General features: G+C 49.0%; 9 protein-coding genes across 9 annotated transcripts; 4 read left to right on the top strand and 5 right to left on the bottom strand.

Annotated features, from left to right (window-relative positions):
* Positions 1-486: 486 nt before the first annotated feature.
* On the top strand, positions 487-2,159 carry F4807DRAFT_405462 (P-loop containing nucleoside triphosphate hydrolase protein). The gene is made up of 7 exons (XM_047996221.1): positions 487-585; positions 696-752; positions 808-836; positions 899-913; positions 967-991; positions 1,047-1,478; positions 1,535-2,159. Exons 2-7 carry the CDS (start codon positions 724-726, stop codon positions 2,118-2,120), a joined length of 1,116 nt encoding a protein of 371 aa, XP_047859523.1. The 5' UTR covers positions 487-585; positions 696-723; the 3' UTR covers positions 2,121-2,159.
* F4807DRAFT_405453 (uncharacterized protein) lies at positions 2,160-3,503 on the bottom strand. Its single transcript, XM_047996220.1, has 3 exons — positions 3,455-3,503; positions 2,639-3,401; positions 2,160-2,564 (listed from the first exon to the last, which is right to left on the bottom strand). Exons 2-3 carry the CDS (start codon positions 3,001-3,003, stop codon positions 2,417-2,419), a joined length of 513 nt encoding a protein of 170 aa, XP_047859522.1. The 5' UTR covers positions 3,004-3,401; positions 3,455-3,503; the 3' UTR covers positions 2,160-2,416.
* A 2,778-nt stretch (positions 3,504-6,281) lies between these two features.
* On the bottom strand, positions 6,282-8,494 carry F4807DRAFT_405449 (acyl-CoA dehydrogenase NM domain-like protein). The gene is made up of 5 exons (XM_047996219.1): positions 8,397-8,494; positions 8,204-8,331; positions 8,075-8,151; positions 7,590-8,016; positions 6,282-7,537 (listed from the first exon to the last, which is right to left on the bottom strand). The coding sequence occupies exons 2-5, from the start codon at positions 8,225-8,227 to the stop codon at positions 6,713-6,715; spliced, it is 1,353 nt and encodes a 450-aa protein (XP_047859521.1). The 5' UTR covers positions 8,228-8,331; positions 8,397-8,494; the 3' UTR covers positions 6,282-6,712.
* A 51-nt stretch (positions 8,495-8,545) lies between these two features.
* On the top strand, positions 8,546-10,055 carry F4807DRAFT_405447 (uncharacterized protein). The gene has a single exon (XM_047996218.1). The coding sequence runs from the start codon at positions 8,754-8,756 to the stop codon at positions 9,927-9,929; it is 1,176 nt and encodes a 391-aa protein (XP_047859520.1). The 5' UTR covers positions 8,546-8,753; the 3' UTR covers positions 9,930-10,055.
* On the bottom strand, positions 10,045-11,315 carry F4807DRAFT_16773 (UreF-domain-containing protein). The gene has a single exon (XM_047993421.1). It carries the CDS (start codon positions 11,112-11,114, stop codon positions 10,161-10,163), a length of 954 nt encoding a protein of 317 aa, XP_047859519.1. The 5' UTR covers positions 11,115-11,315; the 3' UTR covers positions 10,045-10,160.
* A 3,108-nt stretch (positions 11,316-14,423) lies between these two features.
* On the top strand, positions 14,424-19,778 carry F4807DRAFT_405444 (serine/threonine-protein kinase gcn2). The gene is made up of 5 exons (XM_047996217.1): positions 14,424-16,942; positions 17,001-17,339; positions 17,393-18,389; positions 18,449-18,858; positions 18,916-19,778. The coding sequence occupies exons 1-5, from the start codon at positions 14,612-14,614 to the stop codon at positions 19,636-19,638; spliced, it is 4,800 nt and encodes a 1,599-aa protein (XP_047859518.1). The 5' UTR covers positions 14,424-14,611; the 3' UTR covers positions 19,639-19,778.
* Positions 19,779-19,978: 200 nt separating this feature from the next.
* On the bottom strand, positions 19,979-24,172 carry F4807DRAFT_405442 (Pet127-domain-containing protein). The gene has a single exon (XM_047996216.1). It carries the CDS (start codon positions 24,061-24,063, stop codon positions 20,311-20,313), a length of 3,753 nt encoding a protein of 1,250 aa, XP_047859517.1. The 5' UTR covers positions 24,064-24,172; the 3' UTR covers positions 19,979-20,310.
* A 28-nt stretch (positions 24,173-24,200) lies between these two features.
* F4807DRAFT_405441 (WD40 repeat-like protein) lies at positions 24,201-25,782 on the top strand. The gene is made up of 2 exons (XM_047996215.1): positions 24,201-24,561; positions 24,623-25,782. Exons 1-2 carry the CDS (start codon positions 24,516-24,518, stop codon positions 25,666-25,668), a joined length of 1,092 nt encoding a protein of 363 aa, XP_047859516.1. The 5' UTR covers positions 24,201-24,515; the 3' UTR covers positions 25,669-25,782.
* Positions 25,783-27,651, bottom strand: F4807DRAFT_405437 (glycosyltransferase family 15 protein). The gene is made up of 4 exons (XM_047996214.1): positions 27,188-27,651; positions 26,870-27,130; positions 26,197-26,815; positions 25,783-26,145 (listed from the first exon to the last, which is right to left on the bottom strand). Exons 1-4 carry the CDS (start codon positions 27,333-27,335, stop codon positions 25,989-25,991), a joined length of 1,185 nt encoding a protein of 394 aa, XP_047859515.1. The 5' UTR covers positions 27,336-27,651; the 3' UTR covers positions 25,783-25,988.
* Between the last annotated feature and the right edge of the window lie 283 nt (positions 27,652-27,934).

Raw genomic sequence — 27,934 nt, 5'->3', positions numbered from 1 at the left:
CTAAATATGGGAATAAGGTGGAATGATCTCGACATATCGATGTACCCGCCGCATATGCATGCTTCAAAGCTCCAGCTCCAGCTCCAGCTCGTTTCCAAGCGATGTGATTGGGTTATAACCATATTCCATAGCTTACCTAAACTATCCTTCTTGTAGTATCCATACCGTTTCAAACTCCAGGAATTTAGAATCAATAATATGGTTATAGAATGATAAGTGCCTAGTAGATTAGCTTAGCTAACCTCGACTTTTGCAGTGAACTTATCTATCAGGATGACCATACATTAGTGAAGCTGTTCCTTGAAGTCCACGGTCAAATGGTATCAAAATAAGATTATAAGCGAGACTTATGGATGTCTTTTAAGTTGGTTCACTGATAAACTCGGGGGCAATTTATAAGGGTAAACAAATAAGGAAGGCGGTAGGTGCGGAAGAGTGTATTGGTTAAAACCCCACGTTGAAATTCTGCCGCCAAAAAGTGGGGTAGTGGGGTAAGTAAGACTCCGACAAGGACTTGGATGAATCGCGGCTTCTTCACGATTTGAAGTCAAATATCACCTGACGAACATAGCTCTTGTTACTAAGGTATGATAGATATTCTCTGTATACTCGCGATTCCGGGATTGGAATCTAGACAGCGTCGGCGGACGACTTTGAGATTTGCGCCGACCAGAGCGCGCTGATTGACGACCTAGTGAAACTTCAAAACTTGAAGCCGCCAAGATGGTGAACATAACGGAGAAGATCAAGGAGTAAGTTGAATTCCGTGTATTCTGTAATGTTGCTTCATATACTTACTATACATAGGATTGAGGATGAGATGAAGAGGACGCAGAGTAAGAACCCGTAACCGATTCTCTTGGATGGCCAATGTTCTAACTTTTTGGTTGATGTACAGAGAATAAGGCCACTGGTAAGGTCATAATTACCCCCATAATGAGAATATCGTACTAATATCAGTTGCAGAATACCATCTTGGACTTCTGAAAGGGTATGATCATATTCAGGAACATTGTGGGATTCTTCTAATGATGAAAATTGGGTAGGAAACTCGCACGCTTACGAGCGCAACTTCTCGAACCTGGTCCTGGAGCGGGTGGTGGGGGTGGCGCTGGTTTCGATGTCAGCAAGAGTGGTGATGCCCGAATAGCACTGGTGGGCTTCCCGTCGGTGGGCAAATCGACATTCTTATCCAAAGTCACGAAAACGAAATCCGAAGTCGCATCCTATGCCTTCACAACTCTGACTGCTATTCCCGGCGTGCTTGAGTATGGTGGAGCAGAAATTCAACTACTTGATCTGCCCGGTATTATCGAAGGAGCCGCGGAAGGCAAGGGTAGAGGGCGACAAGTTATCTCGGCTGCCAAGACAAGCGACCTCATCCTCATGGTCCTAGATGCTACCAAGAGAGCAGAGCAAAGAGCTTTGCTAGAAGCTGAATTAGAAGCCGTCGGCATTCGGCTGAATAGGGAACCCCCGTAAGTTAAAGCTAGATCTACTTCCACTCCTAATCCAGAAGACTAACTGGGGCTAGGAACATATATCTGAAAGCTAAGAAAGCTGGAGGGATGAAAATCAATTTTCAGTCGTCGCCGAAACATCTAGACGAGAAGATGGTGTACAACATCTTGCGAGACTACAAGATGCTGAATTGCGAGGTCCTAGTCCGAGATGATGAGGCAACAGTCGACGATTTAATTGATGTCATCATGAAGGACCACCGGAAATACATCAAGTGTCTTTACGTCTACAACAAGATCGACAGCGTCTCGCTCGACTTCCTAGACAAATTAGCACGCGAGCCAAACACCGTCGTGATGAGTTGCGAATTAGATCTTGGTATTCAGGATGTGGTGGATCGGTGTTGGAAGGAATTGCAACTGATTAGGATTTACACGAAGAGGAAAGGCATAGACCCTGATTTCAGTGAGGCGTTGATCGTACGGAATAATGCCACCATCGAGGATGTTTGCGACCGAATCCACAGAACTCTGAAGGATACCTACAAGTATTCGTTAGTATGGGGTGCGAGTGCTAGACATATTCCGCAGAGGGTTGGCTTAGGACATGTCGTGGCAGACGAAGATGTGGTCTACGTAGTTAGCGGGTACAAGGCGTAGCATAGCATCTTCAATCGTGCAATACTCCCTGAAGAGAGCATAGGAAGGCAACCTATGTTTTAGTTTCGTGATTCATTCATGATGCTGAATTATCAAAGCATCGAGTCCCTCCTATGTTACATCTTAAGAAGGGATCCCCTGTTCATGACCCAAGAGCTAACTCCCTTCCACCAACGCCATTGCACGTCCCTGTACCGCCATAACGCAAGAGACAAAGTCAAATCATCGACCAGAAGAGAATAACTCAGAACACCGTCCAGTAAACCGAAGGCACCAAAGGGAACAGTAGGATGTATCTACTGGGTAGGTCGGGACTGGTCCTCGGTCGGGGGGTCCTTGTCGTCCTTGGAATCCTGAGCGCCCTTAGCGTTCTTAGAGCCGAAGACGTCGTTGGTGTCGAACTTCTTGGCGGAAGTCTGGGCGAAGAGCGACTTGGGCTTGACACTACGTAGAGACCATAGTTAATACAATCAAACTTTGAATGTGCGATAGGAATTGCTAAGTAAAAGTGTACTTACCGGCCGGCGACTCGGCCCTTGAAAGCGTTCAACTTGGCGGTAGCGGGGCTCATGATGCTGTCAGAAGGCGAGATGTACTGCTGCTGTCTGTTGTTGGCGGGGCTCATGTTAGCAATGATGAGACTCTGGGGATTCTGCATGGGAGGAGCCACAGCATTGCTAGGGATGCCAGCAGGATTGGTGTAGTTGGTGATGGGTGTAGGACTAATGAGGCCGTACTTCTCGTCGGCCATCTTGGACTGGAGCATCTGACGATGGTATTCTAGAGCCTTGGCACCAGCGGGTTTGCCGTTATTGTTGGCAGTAGTAGCGTCCTGGGTCTGGACGGGGACATTAACATCCTTCTCGGACAGAGCAGAACCCATTGTGTTAACTGCGTGAATATTGACTAGTAAAGTTGTCTGTTGTTTATTGCAAAACTGCAAGATCGTAAGGCGTGTTCGCGGGAGGAGAGCGGATCGTGCTGAGGAATGCGTAGCAAAATTGGCAGGTGGGAGATAATCAAGCCGACAATATTGCAGAGTTGACAGTGGTTGGCAGAATTCAACAACAGGCGATGCGTTACAAAGTGCTGTGAAGTATTGTAGGAGTGAATATTGAAGGCGATAATTGCAATTGCACGAGAATGAATGATCTCTGGAGATGCACAGTCTTTGCGTATCCAATGAAGAATGCGACGAAGGACTTTGTATTTAATTGTGCATGTGAAATGATCAACGAGTGTTTGCAGTGGGGATTTTTTCTTTTCTAGAAAAGAATGAGCCATGGATCAGTCAGGATGTGGACCTTGGAAAGAAAATACAGAAAGCACTAACCTAGTTGACCAGGTAACCATTTCAATGGGCCCGTGAACGGCAGTTGTTATGCTACTAAGCCAGGTACCAAGGTAGCTTTATTGGTGACAGAGTGGTTGCAGTTTACCAGCTACTAGGGCAGTTACCAGGGGCAGTTGCCCAGTAATCTAGGTACCCCACATAAAACGTTTAAACCCCCGTAGCGTGACAATAAGGTACTACACTACATGCCTACCAGGCATAAACATTCGGGACCCCACAGCTAGGTACGTCAAACAACACTTAAACGTCCCATCAACAACTTTTCCCACCAAATCATTTCAATATTTTATCCCGGCAATGCAACACATTCCCGGCAATTTTCGAGAGCCATAAGGATGACTCACTTGCTTGGCTTCGTTTCTACCTAGATACAGAGGTAACCTTGGAAATATTCAAGAGTAAACAACAGGCAACCATGCATCTCCCGGATCACCAACTGCCTCTACGGCTTATCGTGTATGAATCCTAAAAACAATAAGCTGTCCTCACGGCATATTCGACAAATCAATAAACAATCCGACCTACCTACCTACCTACTAAAATAAACAATTAATAACTTACGATCATCCTCACCTTTGAACGGTTCGTTTCCATCACTAGCCATCAACCGGGGCTAGAACAAAACGAACGCTTTTGTTCTTCGTGATGTGTAGGTATTTTTCAACATCGGTCTAATCTCAGTCAACATATGCCTCGGAGTTGGCCTCTACAAAGATGTCAACATGGAAGCCCATTATGAGGTTACGTAGGGTTACAAAGCTTCCATCGGAGCCAACACGCGCCGCTACCAGTACATGTTCCGGTTCTTCGGGGTTGTCCGAGGACTCAAAGCATTGAAGGGTAAGTCCTACCTCCAATCACCCTTGCCGTGTTCCTATGTCTCCCCCGTTTGAAAGCGACCGTTTTATTAATTAGATTGTGCAGAGTCCAGATCACCTAGGGCCTGGCCCTTGGGATGTTTCTTGTCATGGTTTTCAGCCACCCGTACTTTACGACCCCAAGAGTGAGACCGACCCAGTCTCTTGTGATATACACATGCTGAGCCGCCTCTGCCCTTCTGCGGAGTCCTCTCGGGTCAGAGGGCGTGGGTGAGAGAACTGAGCAGGTGAGCATGAATCTCCTTGGCAACACGGACAGTAGGAGAACGGGACGATGGAGGCGCTTGAGCGCCTAAGGTGAATTTCATCTAGACGATGTAGGTGAACATGGATGGGAGGACCTGAACGACTTAGCGGGATATACTTTCACCAGCGCAGAGTGGCATTCTAAATGCCCTCATTACGACTGTGCCAGTCTTAGAGATCGAGGCACCAGCGAAGCCAAGGATGGCGGCAGAAATGAAATAAATAAAAAATTAGGGAATGAACGATATTGAGAAAGGAACTGCTAAGGTCTAGCAAGTGCTCCTCATGCCACATCATGGAGACTAGTTGTGTTGGGGACTGATGGTTTTGGCCTCAAGGCAACCTCTGGTGGCATACCGTAAAGTCTCCTATTCAAAACTTCGAAACTCGGGGATCAATACAGTCACCTTCTACCACACATACATACTGACCGACCCTGCTGTGATGAGCTAACAATATACTCGAACATCTACGTGAAAGTCTGGAGAAACTAATCTAATTCTAGGCGCACAATGCCTCCAGTGCCTCGTGGCTTAGCTGAAAGCATATAATAAGGAGGTAGGGTAAGGTGGTAGGTAAAGGATAACAATTACTCATAACGTATGGAACAAGGTAATATGCGAAGCTCTAGATCACCCAAGGGCTAATATCGCGGTGGTTCCCAGGTAGTTATACGCCAACCCGACCCCTATCATCACACGGAACGCTATGGTATTCCGTCGAATGTTCACCGTAGTGCACCCAATTTTGAATTGCGTCGTTCTATATGCGCAATCCATGGTCCATCGGGAGCCCATGTAAATGCCACAAGGCTAGATTCTGTCGTTGTTTTGCTATGTCATATTAAGATCGATTTGTTAGGTAGCCTACGCGATTTAATGGTCAATAGAGTTACTTACCCATGCTCATTCAGGATATACTTCTCACGGAGCGGAGTGGATAGCAGTTTTGCCTGCTCCTATCTTGGTTCCACCCATAATGTAGGGGTTTCCTCCGTCAGACGGCACAGTTATGATGGTCTAAGCCCGCATTTCTCTTGTGCTGACGAGATTGTGAAGCTCTTGTCAAATTGCCGGCACGCAGGAGAGTCTCGAGGGACATAGGGGTTGCGCACAAACTGTCAGTTAAGTTACCACGGACAGAGTGGAAGTTGCATTAGGAACATACGATGAACCCGAAGTAGCATCCGGTGACATGTTGAAGACGTCTAGAACGTCCAGATGCCCACGGGCGAATTTAAGCTAGAAAGGGTTGATGACTCCTACGCGTTTGAAGGCCAATGATGGACTAGTCTTTCGTGTAGGTGCTATCTTCGCTTCTATATCACAACTGCTCTGTCGCGGCAACGACCCCGACAAGCCTCACGACGTCAATACTTCCTCGGCTGGCACCCTAGATCGATCGATCTCGACAATTATTGCGAGCATCTTTCCAGAATTGCCCATCATAGTCTTCTATTTCGCTGAGAGGCTGATAGTTCGTATTGGTCTCATACTTGCATTCACGGCTACCTTCGCAGCGATATTAGTATTGGGACTACAGTTCAAATCGGATAAGGCTCTAGCGATCATAACAGCGTGTTCACACCCCTCCTAACCTCTTGGTAAACGTATTCTGATCTGTCTAATAGTATTGCTGCCATATAAGTCGTTTATGTCGGCTCCACTGCGAATAGTACCAGTTCTTGAAATTAGAGATGATCTATGCAAATTAGAAAGGCCGTCAGTATACTAGTCCATCTATGTTACGCACGTTCATGAGTTAATAGGTCAATGGGTAATATGATACTTCCTTAAGTATGATGGATTTGATATTCACTCCTCTCAGTCACCAGTGCCTGGATAGGCGCAAGTTGGATACCCGTAGTATACCAACGATATCTCAGGATGTAATATCATTCTACCAATGCTGCTGCTTTTGAATAATCCAGGCCCCCAAGGGCTTTGCAAGCTTTTGAAGAATATCAATTATTGGACAAGGGAAAACATTCATACAAGGAACTCGTTCCGAAATGCGCTGGAGACAGATGCTACTACATTGTACCGCCCAGATAAGAATAAATCATTTACCGCCCGAAATGGATAATACAAAACGTATCTATGCCAATAATGCTCCTATATCCGAGACTTGATATTTGACCCAGGTTGGAAACGCTTCAGGTTGTGTTGCCTTAGTAGCTGCTCCGTTTTCTCAGTCTGACCGTGAATCTTTTGCGTGACTTGCTTGCCCCTTTTGTTTTCATTGCGTCCCATTTGCTGCAAGTGAACCTCGTCTGGTCCGTCTGCCAGCCGAAGTGTTCGGGTTTGCGCCCACATATTCGCGAGCGGCGTATCCTGACAGATACCCGCTGCGCCGAAAGCCTGAACGGCGCGATCGATGACGGTCAAGGCCGTCTGCGGGACGAGGACTTTGGCCTGGGCGATTTCCTTCAAGCTTGCCTTGGGGCCTAAGTCGTCCATTTTTACGGCAGCGTTGAGGACGATGAGCCGTGCCGCGTCGATTTCTATCCGCGACTTAGCGACCCATTCGAGGATTACCCCGTGTTCCCTCAGCTGCTTTTTGAAAGGGGTCTTCTTGGGATCATTGATCCTCATCAACATCCATTCGAGAGCTCGTTCAGCAGCGCCGATGCTGCGCATAGCATGGTGGATGCGGCCTGGTCCTAAACGGCCTTGGATAATCTCAAAACCTCGCCCCTCGCCAAGGACCAAGTTGCTGGCTGGGACTCGGACGTTCTTAAAGGAAATATGACCATGACCGTGTGGCGCGTCGTCGTACCCGTAGACATTGAGCATGCGGTGGATGGTAATACCCTTTGTGTTTGCGGGGACGAGGATAACGGATTGTTGCTTGTAAGGATCCTTGTTGTTCGCGTCCGTCTTGCCCATGACAACGTAGATCTTACACCGAGGATCGCCGGCACCACTTGACCACCATTTCTTAAAGCCATTAGTGTGATATAAAACGCGGAAATTTAGGGGGAGAACACACAGATCCGTTCAGGACATAGTCATTTCCATCCTTCGTGATGCTAAGCTGGATGTTTGTCGCGTCGGACGAGGCGATATCGGGCTCGGTCATGAGAAAAGCAGACCTAATCTCGCCTTCCATCAAAGGCTTCAGCCATTGTGCCTTCTGCGCTTCGTTGCCGTACTTGGCTAGAACTTCCATATTTCCCGTATCCGGCGCTGCACAGTTCGTGGCTTCGGGTGCGGTCCTCGACTTGCCTAGCCACTCGGCCATCAAACCATATTCCAAGTTCGTGAAGCCTGGTGATTCCTTATAGTGGCCCTTAGGGAAGAACATGTTCCATAAACCCAGCTTTTTCGCCTTCGCCTTTAGGTCTTCGATAATAGGGGGATGGTGGTCCCATCGCGCTGAACCTTCGCCGATCTGGGCTTCGAGGACGGGATCCGCTCTGGTTGATTCGGTTGTTAGACATATTGGTGATAAATATAAAGAGCCTTTACGCTTACGGTATACACTCCTCGTCGACAAACTTGGCCACGATATCTAACGTCTTCTTCGCCCTTTCGCTGACGCGATGTTTCACCTAGACGCTTTGTAAGCCGATGCATTGTTTTGAGTCTAGCGTTTCTTCTCACAATGTCTGGAATTCCGGAAGACATGTTGGGCAGTTGTATTTAGCTTAGATTAATTAATTCGGAATAGTGAAAGTGAATAGCTATCATTTCCAAGAAAACTAAAATCAATTGAGTTTGAAGCGACGTAACTACTTATGGAATTAGGATTCCGAGGTAATGGTATGATGCGAAAGGAACAACGACCGGCCCTTACCGTCAAACCGAGGTCCACTCCCTGCTAGCGGGGTACATCTATCCATACCTATTGCGGGCAGGAGCTCCAAGCCGAAGCTGTAGCCAGGGCTGCCAGGGACAAGCTTTGAGTCTATGAGCTGAACTAACAGGCCATAGCGTTGGGAAATAATCTGGGGAAATAAACTAACTCCTTTGTTACATAAGCTTAATCCATACATGTATCTTGCATTTATATTATTATCCGATATTCTACTAATGAGTACCTAAACTTTGATAAAAAAAAACATTTGGACGTTTGAATTTGTAGCCTCGCATCAAAAACTTGGAAATTCCCAGCCTTATCTCCAAGAACACCTCAATAACCACACCGCCCATCATGTCCGAAGAAAGAGAAGTCGAACAGGCGCAATCCACCGAGGTGGCCGCGCCGGCACCCAAGAAAGTCAAAAAGATCATCCGCAAGAAGCGGCCGGCGCGGCCTCAGGTCGACTCGTCCTTCATCACCTCCGAGCCGCCACCGCAGACGGGCACGATCTTCAACATCTGGTACAACAAGTGGTCGGGCGGCGACCGCGAGGACAAGTACCTGTCGAAGACGCACGCGAAGGGGCGGTGCAACGTGGCGAAGGACAGCGGGTACACGCGGGCGGACAAGGTGACGGGGTCGTACTTCTGCCTCTTCTTCGCGCGCGGCATCTGCCCCAAGGGCCAGGACTGCGAGTACCTGCACCGGCTGCCGACGATCCACGACCTGTTCAACCCGAACGTCGACTGCTTCGGCCGCGACCGCCACTCCGACTACCGCGACGACATGGGCGGCGTCGGCAGCTTCATGCGCCAGAACCGCACCATCTACGTCGGCCGCATCCACGTCACCGACGACATCGAGGAGATCGTCGCCCGCCACTTCGCCGAGTGGGGCCAGGTCGAGCGTATACGCGTGCTGAACACGCGCGGCGTCGCCTTCATCACCTACACCAACGAGGCGAACGCGCAGTTCGCCAAGGAGGCGATGGCCCATCAATCTTTGGATCACGAGGAGGTTCTCAACGTGAGATGGGCGACGGTGGATCCGAACCCGATGGCTCAGGCCCGTGAGGCGAGACGCATCGAGGAGCAGGCCGCGGAGGCTATCCGGAGAGCACTACCGGAAGAGTTCGTAGCGGAGATCGAGGGCCGCGACCCCGAGGCGAGGAAACGAAGGAAGATCGAGAGTAGCTTTGGCTTGGAGGGATACGAGGCCCCGGATGATATCTACTTTGCTCGCGGGGCGCAGGCGGTTAATCCAGCAGGAAGACAGGGTTACGAGTTGGAGCACGAGCAACGGCTAATGATTGAAAATGGCGACGCGGGTGGCGGTGATGGGGCCACCTCTGCCCTCGCAGCAATTGAGGCGCCGCCACAACAGAACGCAGAACAGGCAGGAGGAATCTTTTCAAGCAGTGCATTGGCAGCATTGAAGACTGCGAAGGTCTCGGCAGCTCCCAAAGTCCAGGCGGCATCGTCAGGACCATTAGTGGCGTATGGTAGTGATAGCGAAGATGACGAATAGGCGTTCTAGACATTACGGGATCACGATGTGTTCTCAAGACATCGAATAATGAATTGTATATACAAGCCCACGCGCATTCTATAGATACCATTGCTCGGCGCATCAAATTGAGTAAACTTGCATTCATGCACTGCACTTCATCATTATCGTATACACACATATACACAAACATTTACACATACATACATATATCCATATATCCTAACCCAAATTGAACCCATCTTATCCATCTTAGCTATTGAAAATCCTCGAATACAACAACTCGTGCCTCCCAACCCACAGATCCATCACCGGCACGCTCTGCCCCGCCCTCTCGATCGGCGTGCGCCACTCCCTCTCGATCGCGGCCTCGAGATACGCCTGGACCTCTGCGGAGGCGAGTATGCGCTGCGCCTGGTAGGGGCCGAACTGCCCCGCCCTGACCGCGGCCGAGACCAGCGCCTTGACGTGGCTCAGCATGAACACGTAGGCCGTCTGGCGCAGCGAGAGTCCGCACAGCGCGGCCACGGCGCCGAACAGCGGCGCCAGGTGCGCCGATACGAGCGGTGGTCCGTCCGTCCTACTCCCCTTCCCGCTCCCGCTCCCATTCGCTGAATTATGATTGAAAGAGGAGGAAGAGAAAGAAGAGGAGCGCAACATCTCAGCAAACGGCCTCAACCTTGCCCCCGGATCCGCCGTCGCCGCGACGCTCTTCTCCCAGATGCTCAGCAGCGCGCGGCCCTGGGCGACGGACGCCCGCCGCCCGACCGTGCACACGATCGCCGCGTCGAGCGCGTCGTCGAGCGCGGCCACGTTATCCGGCTGCGGGTCGCGGTGGGCCGCGAGCGCGAAGGGGAGGGTTGAGCTCGCGTAGCTCGATAGCGATAGCGGGAGGAAGGAGGAGAAGGAAGAAGATGACGATGATGATAATGATGAAGAGGAGTAGGAGGAAGAGGCGCGGGCCCGCCGCGTGTGCGCGAGGTACGATTCCAGCCCGGAGCTGAAGGCGAATGATCCTAGCGGCAGCGCGGAGTCCGAGAGCAGGAGTAGGTAGTGGTGCGCGGATTGCGCTGATGGGGACGGCGATATGGTGGCGGTCTCTGATTTTGCTAGCCGTTCCTTAGCTCTTCGGAGTCGAAGTTCCAGATCTGCGATTTCATTTTCAAGGACCTCGCGGGACCCTTCGTCTGTGGTTGAATTCATCATCTCATAATCAAAGGGAACACTGTATGCAAGGAAACGTGTTTATCAAGGAATTCATCAATTTGGCATTCGGCAAGAAACCTTAGTAAGGCCTTGCAATCAGCTGCGCAATTGGCGCAATCCACGTCGGCAACGCGGTTATCAGCACAGCAAAGTTTTAGTCCGTACAAAAAAGTCTTACAAGAGGTTATCTTTAACCAGTAACTCCACACAAGCACCTCAGCTCATTTTCACCCCGTCCCTAGCCCTAGTGAATGCCCAAATCAACGACGATAAAAACGCCAATTGCAACGTAAAAGGGGGCCCAACGCCTGTTCAATGCAATGTATGTAACCATCAATGCCATAATCCTTATCCTTAATCCGTGCCATTCAAACATCTCAGTCATAATAGCAAGCAGTAGCCTTAGAACTTGACGTTCTCCTTATCGCGGCTACGATCCCCGCTGTTCTTCTGTCTCTCTCGCTTCTTCTGATCAAGACGAGCCTGTGCCGCTGCTTTTCGTTCAGCAGATAGCGTTGGTCGAGAGGCATTCATAGAACTGCGCTCGACTTCGGGACCACCGACTCGAGCAAATTTATCTTCCACGAGATCGAAAGTAGGTGTCTCACCAGGAAAAGACAAAGGTCGTTTGGATCGAGGTTTTTCTGGACTTCGAGCTCCATGCATTTCGGCATCCTTATCTGCACGGGCCGCGGCACGCGCTTCGGCAAGCTTTTGATTGAAGAACTCGTTAGCACGAGAACTTCCGCTACGGGCGCGGATTGAAGTGGCGTCCTGGTTCAGTCGGTTCTGAAGGACACTAGACATGACTCTACCGGTGTCATGCTGCGACAATAACGAGTTCTTCGTCTTAGCGGCGGGCTGGGACGGAGGATCATCCTCCATGATTGAATTCTTGAACTTCTTGTCCTCCGCCATCTGCTTGTTCTTCTCGTCACTCAGCTGGCCTTTCATGTCCTTATAACTATCTGACCAGTCTGTGAAGAGCGAGTTAGGCCGCCTTCCAGAACGACCGCCCATCTTGGACTCTTCCACGTCTCCGAGTTGAGACTTCTTAGTCTTCTCAAGATTCAGAGATTCGACTGAAGCCGTGCGTCTAGGGTAGCGTGCAGCTTTAATCCCCTCATGCTTAGGGGGCTCGGATGTCTTGCCAAGAGACCCGATGTTGGACACCAAATCGCGGGTTGCTTTACCCCAGGGCTTCGCGTCTTCGAGATCCTGAATTCGCTCCTCTAGCTTCTTGATCTTATCGTTCTTCTCCTGCAACACTTGTATAGCCTCGGCTGTTCGCTTCTTGGCGTCGTTCTTCAAAGAGTCATAATTATTCTTGAGCTCCCGCATCTCGAAGTCCTTACGGCGTAACTTGTCTTGGGCCTCACGCAGATCAAGCTCTAGATTCTTCGTGCGGTATGAATCTGGCTGACCTCGCCCTGAAAGCTCGGTTGCTCGTTTCTCTGCTGCACTCAGATCAGACTTGAGCTTCTTGACTTCCTCACGAAGTCTGTCCATGTGCTTCAATTCCGAGCGTGCTCGCCTAAGCTCGCGTTGTACATCAATCAACGTCTTTTCGGTCCGAGGCGATGTATTGATGTGCCGCTCACGTTCAAGTTGGTTAGAACAAGCGTCGCCTTCATGATTCTTGAGAGTGGCTGTAAGATCTTTGACTTGCTCTCGATAGCGCGTGGCCAGAGCGGTTTGCTTAGCTAACTCCTCCTTCAGAGACCCATTCTCACCATCGCTGCTATGTCTTCTCTTATCCGTAGCCTGAGTAGTCATAGCAGCCAATTTTTCCTCCATCTTAGCTACCTTCGACTGTTCCTCTTTTAGCTGCTGGGCTAGCTCTAGAGCTTCAGCATCTTTCTTCTTAGCATAGGACTTAGCCAATGCCTTGAATTTCACCATCCGCTCGAGATCGGCCATGGCTTCGTCGCGGTATCGAGTAAATTCAGCTTTCCAGAATTTACCTGACTCTGAGTGGGGCTCGTTAAGATCCACTGTCGAGTCACGATCCTCAACCTCTACATCAACGTCATCCTCCCACTCGTCCTCTGATTTTTCGTCAAGAGTCCTCAGGGGCTCTTGCTCCTCTACTATGCTAGACGGTCTCTTCTTGCGTGATCTCTCTAGAGCTTGCTGTAGATTTGTCCTCTTTCGCTGGCGAGCAGAAGCCGAGGGGCTCGAGTCCAAACTACAGCCGGCCTTAACATCGTGGTTGAACGAAACGCGCTTCCTACGGGCAGTTCCAGTGCCTGGTGTCAACAATATGCTAGTAGGTTGTTTGGTAGGGGATTGTAGTGGTTGCTTTGTAGGTGGGGGTGAATGCATGATGGGTCCAGTCGCGTCGTCAGCTTTGCCATTGATTTTGTCACTAGGCTTGTTCTTCTTTGCTAACTTGGCTTGCTTCTTCTCGTTAGCCGTGGTAGCTTCGGACGCGTTCGATGTCCCGAAAATGGCGTTCTTTATCGCACGAGCTGCAAAAACAGGAGCCGGTGTATCGGGGGCCTCGATTAGTGTAGTGTCATCTATTTGGTAATTGGTATCAGCAATAGCAATAGTTGGTCGAATTATAACTTGTACCACGTCTTACCTCCACCAGACGCGTCGTTCTTCGTGTCGTTCTTCACGTCGTTCTTGCCGGTCGCACCTTGAAGGCCTTTCTTAAGGGCCCATCCGAGCATTTTGCTCGAGGTGCAAGCTATCCCCAGAAGAGTGTATTTATTGACGAAAGGCTAGGTATTGTGTAATTGTGGATGCGTACGTGAATTGGGCGTGAATATTTGCGTAGATGTATAAGTGTGGGGTGGTGAATTGAAGACTTTCAATGTTGTTAACGAAAGAAAAGTTTGGATGGTCTAGTGTTTACTTCGGGAAGTAAAGTTAGAAATCCAGGCCAGGGCAACGTCAAAATACTACTAGGTATTGCCGCTACTGGGATCTCTTATCGATAATGGCAGCTGAAGTGGGGGCCTTACAAGTGGGTAGGTTGCTAGTACGAAGTCACTTACTAAATATTTCACGACGATCACTTGTTTGCCCTCTATATGAAAATTTTTATTCAATTACTCCTGCTTAGAGGAAATTTAAACTAATAGGTACCTGCAGAAACTGAGTTTTTCGGTCAAAACTCTAGTAATTTGAGTTGAGGAACGAACCTTTAGATCTACACATGTATACATGTAAATAGAAACTTAGGTGCTCGAGCACTCGTTCTATGCACCAAATGATGTATGTAGCTATCGAAGTGGGGCGTTAGGACCCAATGTATGCAGCTGAATTGGACCCCACCATGAATTAATGGCAGCTTCACCTGTCACCTGTCACTTGTACTCATTGACTTGTTTCACCGCTACCCAACCTGCTTTGATATACAGATTTTATTCTACATATGCTATCGTTGCTGCAATATGGCCACAACTCAGTAGACCACGTGCAGCTCCGGCTGCGTGAGTCTCCATTCGTTCGATCCTCTTTACCGAACGATCTGCTGAAATATCAAAATGGCTTGGAAGCCGACTGGACCATGGAAAGGGCCCAAGCAGCTCAACACCAAAACTAATGACCCAACTTATCCCGGGCTGAAGCCCGCCAGCCCGGATGTAGGACCCAAGACGCAATACACTGACGTTCAGAATGAGGAGATTATGGTTCTCCAAGCCATCTATGGCGACGACTACATTGAGCATAAAGCTGCTAACACCGCATGGAAGAAATCCGAGCCATCTTTCGATATTCGCGTCAAGGCTTTGTCGGACGAAGAAGTGGCTATTACTCTTGGAGTTGTGTTCACGGCGACTTACCCCAGGTCTGCTCCTTTGCTTAGTCTAAAGGACGAGGAAAACTTGAAGGAGTCTACGGTGTTTAAGCTGCAGAAGTTTATCGAGACGAAGCCGAAGGCTTTGGTCGCGCTGGAGCAGCCAGAACCCATGGTCCATGAGTTGGCACAAGGTCTCCAAGATATCCTTGAGGACGCTGCTCAAGCAAAGGCTCAAGGACTAGATTTGCCCTCGTTAGAAGAGGAGAGGGCGGCTCATGAGGCCGAGTTAGCCAAACAGGCCCGAGAGCAGCAAGAGGAAGAGGCGCGTAAGAGACAGGATGCAATGAAAGAGGAAGAAAGAGTGATGCAAGACATGATACAGAAAGAAGTCGACCGGCAACGAACAAGGGTCAAGGAATCGAAGAAGAAAAATAAGACGCTTGCGACACCAAGTAATAATCACTCTCAAACCTCCCGTATCTTAGAAGCTGGAAGAATTGAGTTTGATCAAACATGCCAAGTTGCCGACTCCGTCGGAAATTCGTTTATCTTCAACGTCGTTACGGGGAAAAGTGAATTTCGCAAGGGACAGGTAGCGGCTACGTACTGTGTCTGGCCTGAGATATCCGGCGGGAGAAACGGGCCAAGCCTAGTTCTTAAAGAATTCGAGTTACGATCGACTTCCAAGGAATCCGCTCAATTCAAAAAGCAGTTACAAGCTTTGGAAGGGGAGTTAGAGACTGTTAAGAAGATATCGCACCGCAACATTCTCGAGTTATTAAATTTTCGTATTGATCGAGATCATGGAGACGTCGATTCAGCCACGATGGCCTGGACCGCCCGAATCTTAACCCCTCTAGCAGACAAGGGCCCGCTAGAAGAGCTGCTTGATCTTGCGGGACATCTTGATGTCGGCAAAGTTCGCTCATGGACCGCGGACCTTCTTAATGCCTTGGGTCATTTGCATAGCCATGGTATTACTCACCAAGATATTCATCCCGGAAACGTGCTTCTTTTCAGAGAAACAACAGGCGATGTTATTCCTAAGCTTTCGGATATCGCATATGAAAGAGAATTGTATCGTATCTGCCGTAGGTCTCAGAAAAATGCGTCTGCGAACTCTGCAAGGTCCACCTATTGGCTGCCACCGGAGATTGCTGGAAGTTCACGGCCGCAATTTACCCAAAAAACCGACATATGGGATCTCGGAGTCGTTTTCCTACAGATGATATTTGGTCTAGATGTCTTCCAAAAATATCAGTCTCCAGCTATTCTAATGGATTCCCTCTCCTTGTCCAGACCCCTCCACGAATTGGTGGCTAGGTTTTTCAAACTTGACCCTAAGAAACGCCCAAGGGCGTTTGAGTTGAGCTCCAGTGAGTTTCTGGCAACAGATGCACCTGTCATTGTCGATGATACCCCTTCCGTCTTTTCTCGTTCCCAATCTCTGAGTTCCTTAACGCACGCGTTTCCTACAAGGCTTAGGCGTGATTCTTCCACGCGCGGACCGACTTCTTCTAGATATAAGGAAGATTTCGTCGAAGAAGCACGATTAGGCAAGGGTGGCTTTGGCGAAGTTGTCAAAGCCCGTAAGAAGCTAGATGGTCAAATTTACGCGATCAAGAAGATCAGCCAGCGCTCTCAATCAAGTCTTACCGAGATATTGAAAGAGGTGAGGCTACTTTCCCAGCTAAGTCACCCCGCGGTGGTGAGATATTATAACACTTGGTTGGAGGAAATACCCGACTTATCAGACTCGGAAGAGGACACATCCACCGAAGATCTTAACGAGTCCAAAAACACCAATTCCCAAGGCATTGATATCCAATTCGCCACTAGCACTGGAGGGTTGGACTTCATTTCCTCAAGCCACCCCAATATCGAATTCGGTTCAGATGAATCAGACACTGAAGAAAATGACGAATCAGAAGAAAGCGAAGATGATGACGATGACGAGTCAGATGTTGTTTCTGTTATTAACGACTCCATGCCTTCGCCTACAAGGGTCAGGAGTAGTCAACAAAAACACTATAGAACCGTTATGTACATCTCCATGGAGTATTGCGAGAAGAGGGTGAGTTATTCAATTCAAGTTGGTACTCCCTGGGTAAGCTGCTAATCCTGCGAACAAGACGCTGCGAGATCTGATTCAAAGGGACCTTTGGAAGGAAGCAGAGGAGATCTGGCGTTTATTTCGGCAGATTTTAGAGGGCTTGGTTCATATTCATGGGTTGAACATAGTCCATCGCGACCTTAAGCCGGAAAACGTCTTCATCGGCCTCGGCCCTGATGGGGTGAACAATGTTAAGATCGGTGACTTCGGATTGGCTACTAGTGGCCACTTTGCCGCCGACAAATCGATCACAACTAATCTAGATGTCAGTGACTTGACGAGAAGCATCGGAACATCTTATTATGTTGCCCCCGAAGTCCGCAGGACTGGCGCAGGTTCATATACATCGAAAGTTGATGTAAGACACGCCGCCAACATATACCTTGTAACTACTAACTAACTCGATCGAAGATGTATTCTCTAGGTATAATATTCTTTGAGATGTGTTACCATCCCGTTGTCGGTATGGAAAGAGCGGATAAGCTAGGAAAACTAGGAAATTCATCTCTGCTCCCCGATGATTTCCAGCCCGGTGACAAAGTAAAGTCGGATATCGTGCTTTCTTTAGTCACCCATGACGTGAAAGAACGTCCTAGTAGTATTGAGCTTCTGAGAAGTGGAAAGTTGCCCATCCAGATGGAAAATGAGACGACACGCAGGGCGCTCGCAAGTCTCACAAGCTCTGCCTCGCCGTATTACCCAAAAGTCGTCTCGGCATTATTCTCGACACCCGTGGAACCGACAAAGGATTACGCTTGGGACTTAACAGCACCAAACCCTACCGCTACGGAATTATTGTACCAAAGTGCAGTCAAGGAGGAGTTGATATCCGTCTTTCGTCGTCACGGTGCAGTGGAGGCACCCAGGAGCTCGATCTATCCCCGATCCTCCCACTACTCTCCAAATCAAGATGTCGTCCAGCTCCTGGACCAAAGTGGTACTGTAGTACAGTTGCCTTTTGACCTCATGCTCGGGAACGCTAGAGTTTTGGCAAAACATACGAATTGTTCGAGGGTTCGAAAGTCTTTCACATTCGGCAGCGTTTATCGTGACAGACGAAGCGGTGCCCAACCACTGATGATTGGTGAGGTTGATTTTGATATCGTCTCTACAGACACATTAGACCTAGCTTTAAAGGAGGCTGAGGTCATCAAGGTTCTGGATGAAATTATAGACACGTTCCCTTCGACGTCGCCAATGTGCTTTCATCTAGGCCATTCCGATTTATTGCAGCTCATATTCGATTTCTGCAATGTAGATTTAAGCGCAAGGAGGCAAACCGCCGAGTCTCTCAGCAAGCTTAATATCCATTCCTATACTTTTCAAAAAATTCGAGCGGAGCTTCGATCACCCATAATCGGAATATCAGCTACGAGCATTGAGGACCTGAAACGGTTCGATTTTCGAGGTGGGCATTTAACTTTCACCATTCAACAGTTATTCAAGCAACAACTAACAAAGCACCAGACACACCAGCAAAAGCATTCGCTAAGCTCAAGGCCATATTCGAAGGCAGTCGAATGTATGAAAAACTACAGCCGACATTAGCTCATTTAAAGGACGTGGTCGAGTATACCAAACGCCTCGGAGTCCACGCGAAGATTTACGTCAACCCCTTAAGTAGCGTCAAAGAGAACTTTTTCTCCGGCGGAATGCTATTCCAGTGTCTCTATGACAGGAAATTCAAAGATGTCTTTGCGGCTGGCGGTCGCTACGACAGTTTAATTAAAGCTCACCAGCCAAAGATAGGCGAAGGACCTCACGCAGTTGGTTTTAGCTTAGCATGGGACAAATTAGCACGGCCGCCAAAAAGCGGAGGGAAGGCTTTCTTGAAGAAGCCTGAGGAAGAAATTCCCGGGATTTTCAACACGAAACGAGTGAGTCTACTTTAAATCCTCTTTTGAATGCTATAACAATATCTAATTATTACTTAGTGCGACGTCCTGGTCGCTAGCTTCGACGCACATACTCTTCGCACGGCCGGCATTGAAATTCTTTCGACGCTATGGTCCCACGACATCAGCGCGGAGCTGGCTCGGGATTCACGATCTCCGGAAGAACTAACGTCTAGGAATCGCGATGAGACTTACTCATGGATTGTAATCATCAAGCAGGACAACGTGCTGAAGATCAGGACCATGGACCGCAAGGAGGTGCCGGACGTAGAGATTTCGGCCTCTCAGCTCCTTCCATGGCTACGTATTGCCCTGCGCGAGCGCGGTTCTGCTAAACAATCCGAGTTTGCTGGTGGCGCAGCGCCTATCGCCTCAGGCGCAACCGTATCACCAAATCCAGACCAAGAGGTGCGCGTCCTCGTGGCCGGGACGCGGTCGAAAAAATTTAACCGGCTGGTCGTCATCGAGCAAGCCCAGGCCAACGCCGCGAGGCTCCTGCAGACATTCTTGGACGGACCGATCGCCGCTGTCGAGACCTCGGACGTCGTCCTCGATTTAATACAAGAAACCGCGCTTTCCGATGCCGAGACCTGGCGTCGGGCCGAGCAGTCAGTAGACAAGAACGAGAGGAGGTACGTCCGCGAGATCCATGACATGTTACAGGCGTGGCGGTCGGCTTGGGAGAATAAGGATGGCAGCCGCCATGCTTTTGTTTACAATTTTAGGACTACGAAGTGCATCTGCTACGACCTTGGTGCGTGAATACGGGCGCGCCGGATGGTTCTGGGTAGGCGAGGGTTCAATGGGTGGGAAGGAGGTGGAATGACCTCAGTGTTGGGTCTGGTAGGTAGGGGAGAAGGTGGGAGATATATACCCTGAATGACTATTTCTACTCTTTGCGATCTCGAGTCTTCGCGTGTTTACCTTACTTGACTAGAGCCCATTGACTTGTCTACGTATACGAAACAGGTATAACCTGCACCATTCACAATGATTATTTGATGAGTACCATTTGATCATCGTGGGACTTTTAGAGCTTGGCGCGCGGCAGAGCGAAGGTGACTCAACTTGGAGTTTCGAAAACGGGGTATTAGGCCAAACATAGTGGGAAGAAGGCAACTTATGCATGAATTTCTAATTGACAGTATAGATACAGGGATAAACTTTTTACGGAGTCGAGACAGCCTTTTTTCTATTGTAAGTCACCTACGATGGGAGGCAGCAGAATATTCCGAAGTATTCTACATATGGCCTAAACCCTCATGCCTAAACCCAGACCGATGTGTAAGTACTACAGCGCTGCAAAGCGAGATGTTGTACAGTGGAGTAGATGCATGTAATATCACGTTTGACCAATGGAGCCTTGCCTCCCCATAAGTCTTTGTTGATAACCTTGATTTTCCTTTTCCGAACCGCCCTCAGCCTCATGTTCCCCTACACAGTCTCGGCGTCTTCTTCTGCCGGCTTCTCCTCCTTTCCGTTTTTCCTTCCGAAAACATCTTCCCATAGTAAGGGTTCATGGTGCCCTACGACGTGGACGGGGCGTGTCTTTGCGCTCTCCAGCTCCTGCGCCCTAAACTTGCGACCGGCTTTTGTACATTCATCGAGTTTGCCACGCCACATCTTGAACCACTCCGTCTCTTTATTGCCCGGATCTTCGAAGATCTTGCGGCGTCTGGTTTTGCATTGATTGTAAAGTGTACTGGCTCGCTTGCTGGCAATTTCTTCAATGTTGTACTCTACACTCCAGCTATCGCCCTTGCTCATATTCTCGGGCCTAGGTACGTATTGGCCGTTGACCTTATTCTTAATTGTTAGTACCATGCCTAGCAAATTCTCATCTACCTCTTCTTCAGCTGGCGCCGAGGTTTCTGAAGCCGGTTCTGAGGATGACTGCTCAGTAGAGTCCTCTGTCTCCCCTACTTTCTCGGTTTCAGACTCGGTCGACTGTGCCTCAATTTGTACCCCCGGTTCCGTCTGGCTCTCCGGAGTCACCTGATTAACGTCATCCGTTTGAGGACGAGCCTGCTCGGCTTTGGTGCGAGAAATCAGCTCGCCGAGAATTCGCTCAAACTCTTTTAGTTTCGACGAATCATCCATTGAGCTCTCGGGTTCGCTGGGAATAGGCCTTTCGTCGATCCCTTGGGCTATTCGCACAATAAGATCCCTTAGCGGAGACATGGCAGTGGAAGCGTTAAGGTCTCTCTTGGATTCTGCTGTTTCCAATTCATCGTCCATGTCATCAGTTTCGTCGTCATCTTCATCCTCCTCCGCTTCCTCCTCTAGAAGTTGGTTCGTTTCCACAGGCTCCTCTGTTACTTGCTCGATAGACTTATCGAGTTGCTCTTCAACATGAGCTTCCGCAACTGATTCTTGCTCTAATGCGGTATTATCTCCGTGTTCATCAGCACTGTCTATTTGGCTCTCCAGAGGTTCCGTGGTCGTTGATTGCCCTTCGTTCTGTTCAACTTCAGATTCTGATTGTGACACCAATACATCCTCGGCTTGTTCGGTGGTCTCTTGCTGTTGATTATCCGCATCTTCAATTTCAGTAGATTCTTCGTGGCCTCGAGCCTGTTTCGCATCGGGCTCATCGCTAGAGGCTAGTTGTTCATCGTTGGATGTTTCTGATTCTTGTCCTGGTTCCTGAATAGAGGACGAGGAATCATCTTCATCCACGTCAATTTCCTCTCTCGTTGATCCCTCCAGAGATGATACCGCGGGCCTGGGGGGCATGCTACTGGTGATGGCAGCGAGTAAGGCATCCACGTATCCTCGCGCTTCTGCGGAGGATTTAGCATGAAGCAGTCCACTCTGTTCTAGCGCATCCTCGATGGCCTCTCTTACGGCGCCAACACCAACCTCGTCATCATCTACCGCATTCTCGACGACTTGGCGTACTTCCTTCCAAGTAGCCAAAGTCGACATTGCCTGGGCTAGTGAGGTTTCTTCCACCTCTTCTTCCTGCTTGGGGGCGTCATCAATTTCCACGATAGATTCCGATTCGGCCTCGGCTTCCTCTTTCACTAAACCAAGTATTCCTCTCTCGAATGCTTCAATAGTTGCCCTGTTAGCGCTTTGAACCTCGTCTATGTCAGCTTGGGATACGGGCTTCGCAAAGATATACATGAATGGTGTGTCCACTGATGTTCTAGTCTCGAAATGTATCCGTAGAGATTGCTCCGGCCACTTCTTAGTGGCCCGGTCTAGAATATCATTAAGTAATGAAAGACTCAGCGCATATTCCCTGTCGCCAAGTGTGGTGTCAGAAGTTCCATGCAATGCGAGATCCATTTCACTTAGAGGAATATACTGAAATCCAAAAATGCGTTGGGTGTTGTGGAATGCGACGAATATACCATCCATCCTACCCATACGAACTTGAAGGGAGTACTTCAAGAATGCAGAGCGGATCATGTCGTAGTACTCTCGTTCGAACGACTCCCACTGGCCAAATCGGTTGCGAATCTCGTACCCAAGGCCTTTATGAAACCCTTGCGCATCCATACGAATCGAGATGACCGCTCGGGTCTTAAGATCGAACATGCCAGACCCTGGCACTCTTGGATCATGTGCGTCGAGTTGCGAACGCATCATGAAGTCGCGGAAGCCGGTATAGTGAAATGCTTCATCGGCGTTCCGTTCTTCCTCGGTAATTTGATCCGAATTAATGTGTCTATATCTCTCATACTCCTCCTTGGTGAGTGTGAGGAGTTTCTCCATAGACTTTCCGAGCATACTCAAGATATTTGCCGTGTCGAATTCTTTATCAGCATCTATCGCGTAAGTGCCATCTCTCCAGTTTAAGAATATTGCTGATGGTCCCCTCATGATTCTTGTATATTGAAGAGAGTCTGGTTCAAACTGCCTTGAGAGCATGCTTGTATTGATTTCTCGCCAGGATGACAAGAGATAATGGAAATGGGAAAGCATGGAAGTCATGCTTGAAGTTGAACCTGTATATTTCTTGGCATTTTCCTTTGCAATCCGAATCAGGTTGGTATCCTTGGAAGAGGTTACATATTGCTTTAACGCGTTGAAATCAAATTCCTGGATCGGCATGATCTCCGAGAGATACGGATCAAAATTGTAAACCCGAGATCGAGGATCTTGGAGAGTATACACGCCAGGGTTGAACAAAACCCTCTCAAGCCCGTATGACAATGCCGGAACTGGAGGCCGGTCTGCTTGGATAGGGGTCATGTGTAGATCCTTGGCACGAATCACATTGATGGCTAAGGGGGCTTTCGCGGGCTTTTGCGTTTTCTGCGCTTTCTGAGATTTATCGGATTTCTGGGACTTTTGTGCCTTTTGGGACTTCTGCGATTTTTGCTCCTTTGATTTCCTTTTTGAACTTTTTGGCGGGGTTTTGTCCGTGGATGGATCCTCTACAACCTGGAATTTGTCCTGAAGCTCAGGCGTGGCGAATTTTAGAGAATTAATATCATCGTCGGCGGTGTCTGGCAACGACTCCTGGTGGTCCTTTTCGTCGCTTTTTGACGCCTTTGCCTGTTCATCCTGAGCCTCTGTAGCTGAGTCCCCGGCAACCTGTTTCCGCGCTTTCGATCTTTTGCGCCTTGCCTTTGCTCCGATTGGTTTCGGGTCCTGAACTTCTTCATCTCCAGTTGTAGCAGCCGTGGTGGTGGACTTAGACTTGGCTTTAGCTTTGGGTTTAGCTTTAGCTTTAGCCTTGGTCTTCGTCTCAGCTTGGGCTTTGGGTTGTGAAGCTGAGGTTGCTTGGTCAGATTGGTTGTTAGATTTCATAATTTGGTCGATATTGATGTTCTGGCTAGCAAGAACGTTCTTCAGAGCTTCGAGTGCGCCTTGCAGAACCTGTAATTGGCGTACATCTGCAGCCTGGGTGGCCGCTTTCTTCGACAGAGGCTGGACATCTGGTTGAGACTGATCTTTTTTGGAAGACTTATTTGCACCCTTTTTCTTCTTTTTCTTCTGGGATGGGTTCGACGATTGAACCGCTATATCACTAGCCCCATCCGCAGGCGTGGTTGGGGTCTCAACCGGCTGCGCAGCTCGGAGAGGTGTGTTCGACAATAGTCGGCCATGATATCTAGGAATTAAGGTGGGACGAAGCACCCGCGACCTTGCCGATTGGGTAGCCGCAAAACATGAGGCGCATACATAGGACGTTCCAATACGGCGTGCGCTCCGACTGCTCAATTGAAGCATTGCAAGCACTATGCGTGGAGGACTCGTTAAGTCGTCAAACCGATTAATTGATGATATGGTGGAAGTGGGACAGTGGTAACTTTTTTTTTTTAAGTCTGAAAATTCTGGATCATTGAAGGCGAATAGCAAAAAGTCTTTATCGATAGTGTACTTATCCGTGATAAGATAAAGAATATTCCTAGATTCCGGTACTGGGTACCCCACTATACTAGGTACTAGGTGCCTAGTAGCAAGTGCGACAACAAGCAATTATTCAACTATCCAATATCACCGGTCCTATAAGCAAGGTAGGAATAATAACGGGCAATCTTACTCTCTCACTTACTAAGTAAAACACTTGAAAGAAAGAAGAGGACTGAAGTGTCTCGTCTAATCCACTTACTAGTACCTCGATCTTCTTATATGAACGGCTAGAGGTTTCTAGGTCATGGGTGCCGACATGATACTTCAAAATGGCTTTTCCCAACAAGCCAATCTCTCACCTATTAGGTTCTAACGGTAAAGTAGAGACTCATCCGTTCAAATTTACATACGAAAAACCATTCACTAACCGTCATAGGTCCCGTCCATGCACTCACATACTCGCATTCGCCGGGAACATATATCCTCGCCGGCTCCGCAGACCGGACCGTGAGGCTGTACAACCCGCAATCTAACACAACCATTCACCCCAGCTCATCGCACATAACCAGGACCAGCAGTAGTAGTGCCGCCTCTCCGGTAATTCCGCAAGGTCTCCTAATCCAGTCCTATTCCGGGCATGGGTATGAGGTGCTCTCGCTAGACGTGACGGCGGACAACGCGCGTTTCGCGTCTGTGGGCGGGGACCGCACCGTCTTCTACTGGGACGTGGCGACGGCGTTGACGATCCGGCGCTTCGGCGGCACGCCGCAGAGCCACACCGCGCGCGTCAACTGCGTGGCCTTCGCCGGCGAGGACGACAGCCTCGTCGTTACCGGTAGCCTGGATACCACCGTCCGGATCTGGGATCTCAAGAGCAAGTCTCTAAAACCGATCCAGGTCCTAAATGAGGCGCGCGACTCCGTGACCGCTGTTGTCGTGCGCGGATCTGAGATTGTCGCTGGCAGTGTAGATGGCCGTGTTAGGACGTACGATGTGCGCATGGGACGGTGTGTGACGGACGTTATCGGCCCCAGCGTTACGAGTTTATGTATGACCATGGATGGTAAAGCGCTTCTAGTCGGGAGCCTGGATAGTAAACTACGACTGATGGATAGGGAGAGCGGAGGGTGCCTTAAGACCTATTCCGATCCGGGTTGGAAAAACGAAGACCTACGTGTCCAATCCATTCTAGGTGGCAAGGAGCAATATGTAGTAGCGGGAGATGAGATGACGGGCAGCCCAGGCCGGAATAGTGAGGGTAGGATATGGGCGTGGGATATCCTAACCGGAGGATTAGTAGCTCAAGTCACCGTTCCCTGGGGACCTCCCGGCCACGAGCCTAAGAAAAGCATCGGCAAAGATGGTAAACCGAAAGAACGGAGCAATGTGATCAGTTGTCTCGCATGGAAAGAGAATGGGTTTGGAGACCAATATTGTGTTAGCGGCACGTCTGGGATTGTCACTGTATTTGGATATCCCTGATTCAGGAAACCCGTCTCCGGATTCGAAAGGAGTTTTTGCATCGGCGATCACGTTATTTGATACTTAATTGAACATTGACACCAAGTACTGGTGATCCTCGACATTGATTCTATGCAACACCAATTGGTTGGTAATACCGTGTCGACTTTCGAAAACAACCCCTTTTCTATGTATCAAGTGCCCCTGTCCTACGCCAAAAACACCGCATGCCGATATGCTTTCCTTATCCATTATGGGATATCCCAGACATTAGTACAGCATCGGATCATATCGTGCAGCCATAGTATTCCACTTATTCAAGATTATCCCTTGCCAGCCGATTAGTACATTCCTGCATACTTGAACCAGTTGGGTCGGCAGTCCTCCTTATTTAGCCAGGCTTCACCGTCGGTGAAACGACCAGTCACGCAACCTCTGCATTTTGGCGAGTTGGGACAGTTGAAGAAAGGAATGTGCTGGTATCCAATATCGCGGAACCTACGAAATATTAGCATACTCAAGTCAACACTATAAGACGGCTTTACTAACCAATGAATCTTGGTCTTGTCCTCGAATAGACCCAGCGCAATACTGTGAACTGGTGCGTCGCCCCATCTTTCGTAGAAGAAACCACCAGCACGGTCCAGGTGGTTAAAGTAGTCTTCATATGCCTGGCTTCTCCAGAAGTTGATATCCGCGATCTCAAAATTGGTCCAGAAGTGGCACGTCGAATAACCATTTGCTTGGTCCCAGTGGACAGGTCGGCGTTCCTTGTCAGTCAACCAAGCCTCGGCTCTGTTCTCATGCAAATATTCGGGGTGTTGAGCAATGAACTTGTTCGTCTCTGGCCACAGAGTCGGGATCGATTGGGGCGCATCGTAGAGGGAGATAGTGAAGCCGTATGTCTTGTTGTTGTCCTGCATGTAACGGAATACGTCGTAGTCGATATCACAGAAGAAGTGAACCTTAGGCTCGACACGCCAGTAGTACTGTATCTCAGCTAATGCTGGGTGCTTGTAGAAAAGCCCGCTGTTCCACCGACACATCTTGTGGTATGAGATCTTGTTTGCGTATTGGATGTCATTCTCTTCGAGGATCTTTACGGATTCCTTGTATAAGTCGTCGTTGATCCAGGATGGAGTATCCCAATGCTCATTAGGAATGACCTCTATGATACCACGTCAGTAACGCACTTGGGTAATATGTACATGACCCAGCTTACCATATCGAGTTTCAGCCTTGGTTGCTGCTCTCGTTCTTCGCTTGAATTCTTCGGTGAAAGGGACATCGTTGAAAAACGTCCACGGATAGTTGAACTTGGAGTTCCATGTTCGCTCCAGATCGTGCATAGACTGCAACATGCCGTCCAGCTCTTCGTTTCGTACTAAGGCTAGGATTGTCGCATTGATTCGTGCGGTGCCAGCGACGCCGGGAGCGTACCCCTCAGTGGCGCGTACAAGATTACCCTCTGGTTCTCCCGTAACTATTGGACTGTTAGACACGCATGATACGGGCAGGAAGTGGAATAACGAGGACTCACGATCTAGATTAGGGTCTCTCTCGATGGTACCATGGAAATCGGCGGAGGGATTCATGCCAGTATCAGGGCGCCATATTGTGTATAGGAAGAAAACGCAGACTACGAAAACAGCGAGCGCCAGAGCGCGGACGGGCCTCGCGATGGCCATATTGAGGAATTAACGTTGTCTGGTCATTAACCTTGTCGATGTTGGAGAGTAATTATCGAGGATTTGTTCTAAATTAGAAGATGCGATGTGTGATGTGGAAAGAAGGTGAATTCGTTACGGTCGTAATCACGGTCGTGATACTGCGGAAAATCAATTAAATGGTGGGAAATGTACAGATGAAGGGAAGGTTTTGATATCAACTTGTGACTTAGCGATGGCTCCTAATTTGACACTCTACATCAAATCTCGAATTGTTTCATTGGGGCAAAGGAGAAATCGGAAAATCTAAGCAACGCCAACGCAATACCTGTTTTACAGATACAGATGTACCCCCTAGTGCCCTAACCTAATGCCAGAGATGGGGTGGGTCCAGCAAGCGGAAAAGGGGAACTACAGTGCTAAAAGAAGAAGAATGGGCGATCCTGACCATTATTCCACACTGTATGACCTATCATCCCTGCAATTAGAGGACGCGTCAACGCGCATCAACAGCCAGTTTTCAGATTAAAAAGGTATGATAAGGCTTTATTGCGTACATATGCTTATAGGCAGCATATATAAATATAGAGTATACATTCTTCGGATATGAACCTAGATGA

The sequence above is a fragment of the Annulohypoxylon truncatum genome, assembly GCF_022578515.1.
Source record: "Annulohypoxylon truncatum strain CBS 140777 unplaced genomic scaffold F4807scaffold_1, whole genome shotgun sequence".
NCBI classification, from domain to species: domain Eukaryota; kingdom Fungi; phylum Ascomycota; class Sordariomycetes; order Xylariales; family Hypoxylaceae; genus Annulohypoxylon; species Annulohypoxylon truncatum.
Note: the sequence above shows the minus strand (reverse complement) of the source record. Positions and strands in the feature narration are given on the sequence as shown.

What these genes read in the sequence shown, in the direction of transcription:
- F4807DRAFT_405462 (XM_047996221.1), top strand. Translation starts at nt 724, where the DNA reads ATGGTGAACATAACGGAGAAGATCAAGGA. An exon ending in ATAACGGAGAAGATCAAGGA is followed by an intron (nt 753 to 807) that starts GTAAGTTGAATT and finishes TACTATACATAG; the next exon opens with GATTGAGGATGAGATGAAGA. An exon ending in CATCTTGGACTTCTGAAAGG is followed by an intron (nt 992 to 1,046) that starts GTATGATCATAT and finishes AAAATTGGGTAG; the next exon opens with GAAACTCGCACGCTTACGAG.
- F4807DRAFT_405453 (XM_047996220.1), bottom strand. Translation starts at nt 3,003, where the DNA reads ATGGGTTCTGCTCTGTCCGAGAAGGATGTTAATGTCCCCGTCCAGACC. An exon ending in AAGGGCCGAGTCGCCGGCCG is followed by an intron (nt 2,565 to 2,638) that starts GTAAGTACACTT and finishes GTCTCTACGTAG; the next exon opens with TGTCAAGCCCAAGTCGCTCT.
- F4807DRAFT_405449 (XM_047996219.1), bottom strand. Translation starts at nt 8,227, where the DNA reads ATGTCTTCCGGAATTCCAGACATT. An exon ending in GTCGACGAGGAGTGTATACC is followed by an intron (nt 8,017 to 8,074) that starts GTAAGCGTAAAG and finishes CGAATCAACCAG; the next exon opens with AGCGGATCCCGTCCTCGAAG. An exon ending in ACTATGTCCTGAACGGATCT is followed by an intron (nt 7,538 to 7,589) that starts GTGTGTTCTCCC and finishes AATGGCTTTAAG; the next exon opens with AAATGGTGGTCAAGTGGTGC.
- F4807DRAFT_405447 (XM_047996218.1), top strand. Translation starts at nt 8,754, where the DNA reads ATGTCCGAAGAAAGAGAAGTCGAACAGGCGCAATCCACCGAGGTGGCC.
- F4807DRAFT_16773 (XM_047993421.1), bottom strand. Translation starts at nt 11,114, where the DNA reads ATGATGAATTCAACCACAGACGAAGGGTCCCGCGAGGTCCTTGAAAAT.
- F4807DRAFT_405444 (XM_047996217.1), top strand. Translation starts at nt 14,612, where the DNA reads ATGGCTTGGAAGCCGACTGGACCATGGAAAGGGCCCAAGCAGCTCAAC. An exon ending in GAAACGGTTCGATTTTCGAG is followed by an intron (nt 18,390 to 18,448) that starts GTGGGCATTTAA and finishes ACAAAGCACCAG; the next exon opens with ACACACCAGCAAAAGCATTC. An exon ending in GGATTTTCAACACGAAACGA is followed by an intron (nt 18,859 to 18,915) that starts GTGAGTCTACTT and finishes ATTATTACTTAG; the next exon opens with TGCGACGTCCTGGTCGCTAG.
- F4807DRAFT_405442 (XM_047996216.1), bottom strand. Translation starts at nt 24,063, where the DNA reads ATGCTTCAATTGAGCAGTCGGAGCGCACGCCGTATTGGAACGTCCTAT.
- F4807DRAFT_405441 (XM_047996215.1), top strand. Translation starts at nt 24,516, where the DNA reads ATGGCTTTTCCCAACAAGCCAATCTCTCACCTATTAGGTTCTAACG. An exon ending in TCACCTATTAGGTTCTAACG is followed by an intron (nt 24,562 to 24,622) that starts GTAAAGTAGAGA and finishes TAACCGTCATAG; the next exon opens with GTCCCGTCCATGCACTCACA.
- F4807DRAFT_405437 (XM_047996214.1), bottom strand. Translation starts at nt 27,335, where the DNA reads ATGGCCATCGCGAGGCCCGTCCGCGCTCTGGCGCTCGCTGTTTTCGTA. An exon ending in GAGAGACCCTAATCTAGATC is followed by an intron (nt 27,131 to 27,187) that starts GTGAGTCCTCGT and finishes ACAGTCCAATAG; the next exon opens with TTACGGGAGAACCAGAGGGT. An exon ending in CAAGGCTGAAACTCGATATG is followed by an intron (nt 26,816 to 26,869) that starts GTAAGCTGGGTC and finishes GTGGTATCATAG; the next exon opens with AGGTCATTCCTAATGAGCAT.